Here is a 12,689-nt window from a genome sequence, read left to right as displayed (position 1 = left end):
GCATAGGTTCACAAGGTTAATCCCCGGGATGGCGGGACTGTCATACGAGGAAAGATTGGAAAGACATGGGCTTGTATTCACTGGAGTTTGGAAGGATGAGAGGGGATCTTATGGAGACGTCTAAAATTATAAAAGGACTGGACAAGCTCGACACAAAAAAAATGTTCCCAATGTTGGGGGAGTCCAGAACTAGGGGCCACAGTCTAAGAATAAAGGGGAGGCCATTTAAAACTGAGACGAGAAGAAACTTTTTCACCCAGAGAGTTGTGAATTTGTGGAATTCTCTGCCACAGAAGACAGTGGAGGCCAATTCACTAGACAAATTTAAAAGAGAGTTAGATGGAGCTCTAGGGGCTAGTGGAATCAAGGGATTTGGGGAGAAGGCAGGCACGGGTTACTGATTATGGATGATCAGCCATGATCACAATGAATGGAGGTGCTGGCTCGAAGAGCCAAATGGCCTCCTCCTACATTTATTTGCTATGTTTCTACGATGAGATTAAGTGCAAGCGCTGAATGGCCTACTATGGCTTTTGTTTCTATGTTCATAAAGTTTTCATGACTAAAGGACATGACTTTGAATTAAAACCATTATAAAGTTATTTTGAATAATGATACTGTTACACAATGATACACAATGATACTGTTATAATAGTATCAAACCTGCTATCAATCTATCTTCAGCAAGGTCACACTAAATAATGTTAAAATAACCAGATAATCTGAATGAGTAGCTTGCTTTTTGGGCAAACTGTGGCCAGAACGGGAAAACTTCTGATAGTTTTTTTTAAAACGGTTATCATAAACCTTCCATAACAATCCAAAGGAAAAGACCAATACATCGGTTTAATGTCTTATCTGAAAAAGATCACCACCCTATAAGCATAATTCTTCTTAAGTACTGTACAAACATTATTTACACAGTCCAAGCCTGACATTTGTATTTAAAGCCCCGAATCCTATGACCAAAAAGCAAAACAGCCAAGATCAAGTAATTTAGATCGTTTAAAATGCAGATGATTAAATTTAACAGTAACGTCAACTTGGCTTCAACTTCAATAAACATTCAATTATTGATTAAAACTATTAGATTTACAAACAGTGGGAAATCTCAAAAACATTGATAGATGGAAGAAATAATGAATATCAAAGTCAGTTAACCAAAACAGCCGAGCTACACTGCTCAAATCACCAAATGCTCTTCTTATCCAATCAACCAATCAACCATGCCCAAACTCGTCTTAATTTTGCAATGCTACAATGAATCAGAAGTTTGAATGAATGTCATGACCTGAGTAGCCTTAAGCTAATGAGGAAACAATTCATGCAAGTAGCATGCTCCAATGTTCAAGAAGTTGTTTATTTTATGTGCAAACAATAAACATCGGTAAATTAAGATGTAATTTACAACCAAAACAAATCATTTATATTTAATTTAATATGAATCATTGACCACTACAGAAGAAAACCAACAACTGATAAATTATTTAATAAATCTAATTTAATTTATTGTCCAAAATTAAATCATTTTTATAGATTTAATCCAGGCTCGAAACATGAAATTTTAACCATCAATATTTGTTAAGTGTGTCATGTTGAGATTGTGTTTTTGTATAGTGTGATTTAATGACCAACATTAAGTCAGCAACCTAACATTATTTAATTCTTGTGTAGGAGGGAACTACAGATGCTGGTTTAAATCGAAGGTAGACAAAATGTTGGAATAAGAGTTACAGAGATGCTGAATTACTCCAGCATTTTGTGTCTACCATTAGTTAATTCTTCCACCTGGTTGACAAAATGTTTCATTTTAAAATCAGATTTCAATGGAAAGTTACATGTATTTGACAATACATTTCATTTATTTTGAGACACAAATTCTATTACATTGATATTGTTTATTCGACATGAGCAATAATTGCTCCAGCTAACACTCTCTTAACCATCACGGGTCGTGTACAGCTCTCAGCCCAAAGTTAGTCTGTTAAATGTTTACAAGGAGAGCTCGTGTGTTCGTTTAAAGCATCCCAAAATAAATAGCGTCCGTGCAAACAAAATACAACCCCAGTGCGACTTTTAGCAAGACCGAGAAACCAGGAAACACACAAGGCCCAAGCTGCATCAAAACGCTTCAGGTAAGAGAACTCCAGACCCAACCAATCGACTGTAGGCATATCACTAATGTTACAACAGGTAACACTTCAGTTTAGAGCAGAAGCTAAATAGAATAAACTCTCGCCTTTTGCATATTATCCGTCCCGTGTGATTACACATTCCCGTCTACGACAAAAACAAGATTGGCAACAGTTTCGCAACCTCGGTCAACGAGCTCCGAATAGCTCATCGGATTGCCTCCCGTTAACGCAAAAGCATTTCTCTCTCATTCCCGAAATTAAACGTTTCTCCACTCCGTGAACCGGACGCACCTCACCCTCGGACAGCAGCGGGGGAGGGCTGGAGAGCCGGCGAGAGACGGGCACGTTAACGGCTGTCAGAACTTTGCCCGGGACGCGAGCCGGTGCACGAGTGAGGAAGTCGTTGGCCCTTTTGTTGCTGCTGCTTTCAATTGGTTCGCAGGCTCATTGCCATCGCACTGGGACGCGGCCGGCTCGCTCGCGCGCGCGCGCGACACCCACACACCCACCTGCCAGTCAAGGTCGCGGTCCGGCCGCAAACTCAGGGCTGGGGGGGAGGAGGGGAGGGGTCGCCAGCTTCTCTCTCACTCGCTCTATGACGGTGGGCGTGTCCCTTCTTTCTTTCTCTCTCACTCCCACCGTGCCCCGCCCCTATCGCATCGACGTCAGACCAGTGATGACGTCTAGGCTTGGGGGCACGAGCTCGCGCACGGCGGGCTCACCGGACTCGATATGACGATGGACGCGCGTCCTCTCCCTCCCTCTCCCTATCGTATTGACGTCAAGCGAGCCATGGTCGGAGCACGAGCACGCGCACGGCGGGCTGCCCAGATTCTCTCTTTGACCGTGGGCGTGTCCCCTCTCCCTCTCTCCAGCCACGCCCCCTATCGCATCGACGTCAAACTAGCGATGACGTCGTGGGTCGGGACCCCAGATTCCTTCTCTCTGGCGGTGGGCGTGTCCCCCCCTCGCCCCGCCTCCATCGCGTTGACGTCACATCAGCCGATTGCGTCATCGCCGACTCAGTTGAGGGCCTCGCCCGTAAGTTGTCAGCAGTCAGACGCGATAAATCTACAGATAGACACAAAATGTTGGAGTAACTCAGCAGGTCAGGCAGCACCTGTGGAGAGAAGGAATGGGTGATGTTTCTGGTCGAGACCCTTCTTAAGTCTGAGCGTCAGGGGAGAGGGAGAAGAAGATGAGGAAGGGTAAGGTGTGAACACGAGACATCAAAAGGAATGCGGTTGAAGGAACATGTAAAATACATCATTGATTACGAGCAGAAAGTGACAACGAAGCATACACAGAGATAACATTTAATCTGTGGGACAGTCAGGTCGGAGAACTAGAAGGGGGAGGGAGGATAAATAGACATGGCGAGGGGGCTCTTCCACACTTCCACAGTTACACTTAATATTTATATATGATTGTGCTTATGTATAATATTGTTATATAATAAGTTTTTTCCCTTCTCACTACATCTTGCACCAAACATTATTCACATTATTCTCTTTATCATGTATCTGTACACCGTGGACAGCTCAATTGTCATGTATTGCCTTTCCGCTGTCTGGTTAGCACACAACAAAAGTTTTTCACTGTACCTCGGTACACGTGATAATAAATTAAACTCAAATCTACAATCAGTCTGAAGAAATATATTATTTCTCGAATTTCAAGTAACCTCTGCATTCAATTTCTCTCCGCCCCTCCCCCACCCTAGTCGTCCTGCCAGTTCCACTGTTTGGATCCATATATCTCTTTGTTATCACCTCTTCCACAGCTAATAATGGACCATTGTGGGCTCCACTATTTCTTGGTCACAGGTGCCGGTTCTCATTTGTTCTGAACCGTCTCATAGTCTTATTTCCTTCCCCACTGACTCGTTCTGAAGAAGGGTTTCGACCCGAAATGTCACCTATTCCTTTTCGCCAGAGATGTTGCCTGACTCAGTGGGTTACTCCAGCTTTTTGTGTCTATATTTGGTGTAAACCAGCATCTGCAGTTCTTTCCTACACAAAGAAAACAGCGTGTTAGGATCTATCCTGTGAATCCCTCTGGGAACATTGTGAGTTTCATTAAGGTCACCTTTCATTTTTTCAAGCTCGAGTGAGTATTATCGTTAAGGATATCCTTCCTGAAGTATGGAGTTCAATACTAAAATTGATCCTTCAGCTGTCATCTCAATTAAGCCTGCAAAAAAGTAGTAAATCATCTTTCTTGGACCAACCATCTTGCAATGAAGATCAATATACTGTCTGTTTTGCTAATTGCTTGCTGTACTTCTGTGTAAACAGTCAGTCCTTTATGTATGGACAAACCAAGATTTTTCTGCATACCCACATTTACTTGTTACTCCCAAAATATCTCCACATTATTCTGCAACTGTACTTCCTGTTTATTTACACTCCTTGCGCTGCATATCTCCTTTAAAATTTGCCCCATTAATCTGAAAGCTGTGCTCTATAGAATATGATTGTTTAATCCTGGGAAAAAGATTCTGACTGTTTACCCTGAATCTGCCTCTTATAGACAATAGGTGCAGGAGGAGGCCATTCGGCCCTTCGAGCCAGCACCGCCATTCAATGTGATCATGGCTGATCATTCTCAATCAGTACCCCGCTCCTGCCTTCTCCTCATACCCCCTGACTCGGCTATCCTTAAGAGCTCTATCCAGCTCTCTCTTGAATGCATTCAGAGAATTGGCCTCCACTGCCTTCTGAGGCAGAGAATTCCACAGATTCACAACTCTCTGACTGAAAAAGTTTTTCCTCATCTAAAAGTTTTTCCTCAGTTCTAAATGGCCTACCCCTTATTCTTAAACTGTGGCCCCTTGTTCTGGACTCCCCCAATATTGGGAACATGTTTCCTGCCTCTAACGTGTCCAACGTGTCCAACCCCTTAATAATCTTATACGTCTCCTGTTCCTAACTTGACACCATTCAGGTAATACTCTGCCTTCCTATTCTTTCCACCAAAGTGGATAACCTCACACTTATCCACATTAAACTGCATCTGCCATGCATCCGCCCACTCACACAACCTGTCCAAGTCACCCTGCAACCTCATAGCATCTTCCTCACAGTTCACACTACCACCCAGCTTTGTATCATCTGCAAATTTGCTATAATTCTATATACTTCTACAGGTCTTCCCGCAACCTCCGATGCTCTAGAGAAAACAATCCAAGTCCATCTAACCTCTCCCCTTAATCCAGGTATCATGTGATAAACCTCTTTGCATCCTCTCCAAAGTCCTCACATCCTGTAATGGGGTAACCAGAACTGCACACAATACTCCAAATGTGGCCTAACCTGAAACCTATAAATCTGCATCATGACTTCCTGACTCTTATATTCAATGCCTTGTCCAATAAAGGCATACATACCATATATTTTCTTTTCCACAGTATTTACCTGTATTGACACTTTCAAGGAATTATTGATTTAGACCACTGTTCATCCATTCTGTTAAGCATCATGCCATTAAGTATACATTTCCCCTTAAATTTGACCTCCCAAAGTACAATATCTTAGACTTATTCCATCTGCCATTTTTCTGCCCATTTCTGTAGTTCATCAATATACTACAGAATATATTGACAACATTCATCACAGCCCGTCACCCCAGAAATCCTGGTGTTATCTGCAAACATACTAACCAACCCATCTAAATTTATGTCCAAGTCATTTATGTATGTTACAAACAGCAGAAGTCCCTGTCCAGATCTCTGCAGAAGAACTCCATTGGTCACAGACCTCCAGCCTGAATATTGTCCTTTCACCACAACCCTCTGTTTTCCATTACTAAGCCACTTCTGAATCCTTTTGACCAAATCACTGTTAAACCAATGCATTTTAATCTTCCTAATGAGCCTCTCATGGGGTACTTTATCAAATGCGTTACTAAAATCCATGTAGACAACATCCACAGCTTTACCCTCATTGACCACCTTTGTCACCTCTGCAAAAAAAATGATCGTTGTAAGACACAAACTGCCTGAAATGCCACCCATTACTTCTCTCCAGTGATGCTGCATGTCCTGCTGAATTACTCCAGCTTTTTGGGTCTATCTTCTACCATGTACAAAGCCTGTCCTTAATTAATTAATTCATCAATTCTCTTCCAAATGGCAGTATATCCTATCACAAAGAATCTTCTAAAATAGCTTCCCTACTGCTGACTTGAGGCTCACTGGCCTATAATTCCTTGGATTCTCTCTTCTCCCTTTCTAAATAAAGAAACAACATTAGCTACTCTCCAGTCCTCTTGTACCTCGCCTGTGGCTAGAAGACACAAATATTTTAGTCAAGGCTCCTGCGATCTCCTCTCTTGCCTCTCTCAATAATCTGGGAAAGATTGCATCAGGTTCTGGGGATTTATTCAATTTAATGTTCTTCAAGAGCCCCAACACACCATCCTTCTTAATCCTGCCCTCGCACACAAATATTCTCCACACTGATCTCACTGTCCTCCATTTCCTTCTCCTTGGTGAAAACAAATGCAGAGTTTGGTGCCTACATCCCCTGACTCCAAGCACAATTTCCCTCCTTTATCCTTGAGTGGTCATACCTTCTCCCAAGTTACCCTCTTGTTTTTAATGTAGATCTAGAAAGATTTGGGATTTCCTTTAATCTGACTCACCTGAGTCATTATGTGGCTCCTTTTGGCCCTCCTAATCGCCCTCTTGAGTTCGTTCCACCTTTCTTTATATTTATATATAAATGCCCTGTCTGATTCCATCTCTTTAAACCTTGCATGCACTTCTTTTTCTTATTGACCAAATTTTCATATTGACCAAACTTCTTGGTCATCCAAGGTTCCCTTACATTGGCATCTTTATCCCTCCACCTTATTGGAATGTGTCGGTTCTAAATTTCGATCAACTGGCCTTTAAATGACTCCCACATGTCAGATGAGAGAAAGTACCGGGAGAATTACAGACCAGTTAGCCCGACATCGGTGGTGGGGAAGATGTTGGAGACAATTATTAAAGAGGTAATAGCGGTGCATTTGGATAGCAGTAAAAGGACGTCCAAGTCAGCATGGATTTATGAAAGGGAAATCATGCTTGACTAATCTTCTGGAATTTTTTGAGGATGAAGGGGAGCCAGTGGATGTCGTGACTTTTAGAAAGTCTTTGATAAGGTCCCACACGGGAGATTGGTGAGCAAAATTAGAGCACATGTTATTGGCGGGAGGGTGTTGACATGGATAGAAAATTGGTCGGCAGACAGGAAGCAAAGAGTAGGAGTGAACGGGTCCTTATCAGAATGGCAGGCAGTGGCGAGTGGAGTGCCGCAAGGCTCGGTGTTGGGGCCGCAACTGTTTACCATATATATTAATGATTTGTAAGAGGGAATTAGAAATGACACTAGCAAGTTTGAGGATGACACAAAGCTGAGTGGCAGTGTGAACTGTGTAAAGGATGTTAGGAGGTTGCAAGGTGACCTGGACAGGTTGAGTGAGTGGGCAGATGCATGGCAGATGCAGTATAATATAGATAAATGTGAGGTTATCCACTTTGGCGGCAAAAACAAGGAGGCAGATTATTATCTCAATGGTGTTAGGTTAGGTACAGGGGAAGTGCAGCGATACCTGGGTGTCCTTGTACACCAGTCACTGAAAGTTGGCGTGCAGGTGCAGCAGGCAGTGAAGAAAGCTAATGGAATGTTGGCCTTCATAACGGGAAGATTTCAGTATAGGTTCTTCTGCAGTTGTATAGGGCCCTGGTAAGACCACATTTGCAGTATTGTGTACAGTTTTGGTCTCCTAATTTGAGGAAGGACATCCTTGTAATTGAGGCAGTGCAGCGTAGGTAGATTCATCCCTGGGATGGCGGGACTGTCATATGAGGAAAGATTGAAAAGACTAGACTTGTATTCACTGGAGTTTAGAAGGATGAGAGGAGATCTTATAGAAACATATAAAATTATAAAAGGACTGGACAAGCAGGATGCAGGAAAAATGTTCCCAATGTAGGCCGAGTCCAGAACCAGGGGGCACAGTCTTAGAATAAAGGGGAGGCCATTTAAAACTGAGGTGAGAAGGAACTTTTTCACCCAGAGAGTTGTGAATTTGTGGAATTCTCTGCCACAGAGGGCAGTGGAGGCCAAATCACTGGATGGATTTAAGAGAGAGTTAGATAGAGCTCTCGGGTCCAGTGGAATCAAGGGATATGGGGAGAAGGCAGGCACGGGTTATTGATTGTGGACGATCAGCCATGATCACAATGAATGGCGGTGCTGGCTCGGAGGTCCGAATGGCCTCCTTCTACACCTATTTTCTATGTTTCTATGTGGACTTACCCTAGAACAACTGCATCCAGTGTATCTTCCAAAGCTCCTGCCAAATAGCATTGTGGGATGCCTTACTCCAATTTAGTCTTTGGAGATACAGCATGGAAACAGACCCATGCCCATTGAGTCTACGCTGACCACTGTTCACTGATTCATATCAGTTCTATATTATCCTGATTTCTCATGGACTCTGCACACACTAAGGGCAATTTTACAGAGGCCATTTAACTACAAGCACACATGTCTTTCGGATGTGGGCGGAAAACAGAGCACCCAAAGAAAACCCACACAGAACAGAACACTTGGGTTAAGCATTTTCTGTTTGAACATCATGCTCAATTAAAAGAAGATGAAAGGCAACCAGACAGATTTATTTTTCTCCTAGCATCACATGCTTCACTCTGGACTTGGCACAGTGAATTGGAAGTAAATGAGACCTTCCAAACAAAAGCGAAGCATTGATTGGGTTGGAAGTTGCTTGTGAAGTTCAAAATAAATGCTGAAAAACTATTTTTAAAATACAATAATTGAATAGAATGGAAATATGCAGAGAAGGGAAAAAGCTGGGTGTATGGAAACTACCACAGAACTAGTTCAACATGCAGCTGCATGTACTGCATCCAAGGAAGGGACAACACAAACATGGGAATGGGTAGAACTTCCTGATTAAGTGGAGCCTGCAGATGATAGGACACAGCTTCGGGTGATGATTCTTCCTGGAAGACAGGAACCCATGATTAGGAGTATATGGAAGCATGAGTGAAGGGCTTGAAACAAAAGGAGTTGTCTGGGAGACCAATTTAGCAGCTTTGTATGAATCTGGCAACATCCAACAAATGGCATTATTTGGAGGCAGATGCTGGATTCTTGAGTAAAACACAAAGTGCTGGATTATGTCCGTGGATCAGGCAGCATCTATGATGGGAATGGACAGGCAACTTTTCAGGTCTGGACCTTTCTTCAGCATGACGGCGTGTTGGGTTGGGGCTCAGACTGGCACCCCTGTCAGATATTTTATTAGAACGTGTGCCGGTTGTGCTAGAAGCACCAGATTTTTGTGAGGCTCTGAGATTATTAAGGTGGTGCTTAGAATTATTTTACTCAGTTCTCAAATAAAACAAGACTTACAGGTTATAAAGACAGAAACTGTTGAAAACACACAATAGGTCTGGGTGCAGGATTTCAGGTTTCCAGCAGCTGCAGTTTAAAAAAAAATGTTTACAGGCTTACAAATTCATGTTAAATTACGTGAGCTTTCTAGTGAAAAATATAAAGTATGCTATTAATGTAATGTGGAGAGTGTTAGTTCCTTGAATGTTCAATTGAGAATCAGGGTGGTATTTGGAAATTGGTTTATGGTTTGTTTGATATGAGCCATTAAATGCAACTAGAAGTTTGATGAGGTTGCTTGTTGTGTGATTAACCCTGCAACATTGGACTGTGTTTCAGTTCAGTTTAAAAGCAACTGTCATAGTAAATGGATGTGTTTCTTTAATGTATTTCATCTTAGTGAGTTATGTAACATTCAACAGTACAAGAGGAACTAATAAAGGTAAAATACTGCACTGACTACACAACAAAATTACCTGTGGCCATATAACATTTTGGGATACGTCAAGATGAGAATCAATGCATTTTTTTCTTTCTGTATTCTTGTGCAACCAAATACCAGTTGGTGTATTCTAAAAATCTATATTTGTAAAATGTTAATTTGGAACGAACCTGATACAAAAAGTAAAATTAGTTAATGCTTCAGTGTTGTTTTATGAAGTTACTTGAGGTGATTTTGAATCAAATAACAGATGGAAAACTAGAGGCATTCATTAAAAATGCTTAAGATAGACACAAAAAGCTGGAGTAACTCAGCGAGTCAGACAGCATTTCTGGAGAAAAAGAATAGGTGATGTTTCGGGTCAAGACTATTCCTCAGATTGATTACTTTAATTACTACTTACATTGAAGAAACACATCTATTACTTACAGAAATGCTTACTTTTACTGAGATTATTAGTAAAACCTATTTATCAATCTTATTGTGTCAAGGATTTTTTGAAATCAAACAAGAAAAAGTGTTGGTATTCTGTTATGCTGCCTGCAGGGAATGGTTTGTGAAAGATTTGACATTTGTGACTGCCCACATGCTCACTTAATTTTTTGTGCATTTTACGGACAATTGACTAATAATAGTGGAAACTTGACACTGTTCTGCACACTTCACAGCTTAATGATTTTCTAATGTTACAGCAAACAAAGTAAACGTTAGACGCATGCACTCAGCCGTCTGCTCCTTTTTCTCTCTCATTTCACTCACTCTGTTTAAAAACCATTATGCTGACAGAGCATAAAATATCAATAACTTAATCCCTCTAAATAAGCTTTTTGAAATTTAGATCCATTTGTTCTAAGAACCAGGATCTACTCAGAAAGATTGCAGAGTACTTCCTTATTTCAAGACTACACTTAACAGACCAATATTTAAAACTCATCCTTTTTTGTTGAGCTAAATGTATGTAGAATATAATACATTGAGCAATTGGCTAAAAATTGGCAGGAAAACGAGATCTGGGTGACCTAGTGCATCAATCACTGAAAGGAAGCATGCAGGTACAGCAGGCAGTGAAGAAAGCCAATGGAATGTTGGCCTTCATAACAAGAGGAGTTGAGTATAGGAGCAAAGAGGTCCTTCTGCAGTTGTACAGGGCCCTAGTGAGACCGCACCTGGAGTACTGTGTGCAATTTTGGTCTCCAATTTGGGTTAATTCCCGGAATGGCGGGACTGTCCTATGTTGAAAGACTGGAGCGGCTAGGCTTGTATACACTAGAATTTAGGATGAGAAGGGATCTTATCGAAACATATAAGATTATTAAGGGGTTGGACACGTTAGAGGCAGGAAACATGTTCCCAATGTTGGGGGAGTCCAGAACCAGGGGCCACAGTTTAAGAGTAAGGGGTAGGCCATTTAGAACGGAGATGAGGAAAAACTTTTTCAGTCAGAGAGTTGTAAATCTGTGGAATTCTCTGCCTCAGAAGGCAGTGGAGGCCAATTCTCTGAATGCATTCAAGAGAGAGCTTGATAGAGCTCTTGAGGATAGCGGAGTCAGGGGGTATGGGGAGAAGACAGGAACGGGATACTGATTGATAATGATCAGCCATGATCACATTGAATGGCAGTGCTGGCTCGAAGGGCCGAATGGCCTACTCCTGCACCTATTGTCTATTGTCTATAAAAAATCATGAAATTGACTTAAAAAAACACGAGAATAGCACAATGCTTGTTTGCACTAAATATGTGCTAAGAAGGGCTCTAAGTGGTTCCAGATGGGACTTCGCTCAGTTCAGTGCACCAACAATGAGTAAGTGGAGACACAAAGTGAATCAAGCTGATGGGTGTCGTGCTGAAGGGCCTGTTCCCGTGCTGTATTACTTTTCTGATTATATGACAGGAAACTGCAGATGCTGGAATCTTGAACAAAAACAAAGTATTGAAGAAGTTCAGAGGACAAGACAGCATATGTGAGGGAAAGGATGGGTGATGTTTCAAATCGGGTGTGTCATTTTTTGCCCTTTCAAAGCATACATAGAAGACATTCATTCCATCTGGATGTCATGCATTGTTGCCACTTATGCCACCAGGTTTCACCCAGTAGGCCGTGATTGCGTACAAGCCCAGTCACCACTATCACGTATTCAATCTAATCTTGTGCTCAGTTTTAGTATAAAAAAAGACAGAAAGTGCTTGAGTAAGTAACTCAGCAGGTCAAGCAGTATGCCTGGAGAACATGCGGTGAAGTTTCGGGTTGGGACCCTTCTTCAGACTGAATCAGTCAGACAGACTCGAATCAAAACGTCACCTTTCCATTTTCTCCAGAGATGTTTGCCTGACCTGCTGAGTTACTCCTGCACATTGTGTCTTTTTTTGTAAACCAGCATCTGTGGTATGGGTTAATTAGTACGGGTGTCAGGGGTAAAAGGGAGAAAGCAGGAGAATGGGGTTGAGAGGGAAAGATAGATCAGCCATGAGTGAATGACAGAGTAGACTTGATGGGCCGAATGATCTAATTCTGCTCTGATAACTTATGAACACATCTGCAGTTTCTTATTTTTACATCTTGGTATTAGCATGTCTCATATTGAAATCTGAGTACCATGTTCCTTCTCTCCAGAGATGCTGCCTGCCCTGCTGAGTTACTCCAGCATTTTGAGTCTATCTACCATGTTTACATATCTGTTGTACTGCTGCAAGTAAGAATGTCA

The 12,689-nt window shown here is 41.9% G+C and overlaps 2 protein-coding genes across 5 annotated transcripts in view; one reads left to right on the top strand and one right to left on the bottom strand.

The window, feature by feature from the left end:
• The window catches only part of trappc9 (trafficking protein particle complex subunit 9), a 425,282-nt gene extending 422,255 nt beyond the window's left edge, over positions 1–3,027 (bottom strand). The window contains exon 1 of one of the 4 annotated variants that reach the window (XM_078397318.1): positions 2,858–3,027. The gene's annotated coding sequence lies outside the window, so the exon portion shown is untranslated. Of the gene's footprint in view, positions 1–2,426; positions 2,831–2,857 lie in introns of those variants that run through there. The other 3 variants (XM_078397315.1, XM_078397316.1, XM_078397319.1) reach the window with 3 other exon arrangements.
• Positions 3,028–3,318: 291 nt separating this feature from the next.
• thoc1 (THO complex 1) overlaps positions 3,319–12,689 on the top strand; it is a 59,329-nt gene continuing 49,958 nt past the window's right edge. The window contains exon 1 of the mRNA XM_078397312.1: positions 3,319–3,348. Coding sequence (XP_078253438.1) covers positions 3,334–3,348 — 15 coding nt within the window. The 5' untranslated portion in view covers positions 3,319–3,333. The remainder of the gene's footprint in view (positions 3,349–12,689) is intronic.

Source organism: Rhinoraja longicauda, chromosome 4 (assembly GCF_053455715.1).
Source record: "Rhinoraja longicauda isolate Sanriku21f chromosome 4, sRhiLon1.1, whole genome shotgun sequence".
NCBI lineage: Eukaryota > Metazoa > Chordata > Chondrichthyes > Rajiformes > Arhynchobatidae > Rhinoraja > Rhinoraja longicauda.
Note: the sequence above shows the minus strand (reverse complement) of the source record. Positions and strands in the feature narration are given on the sequence as shown.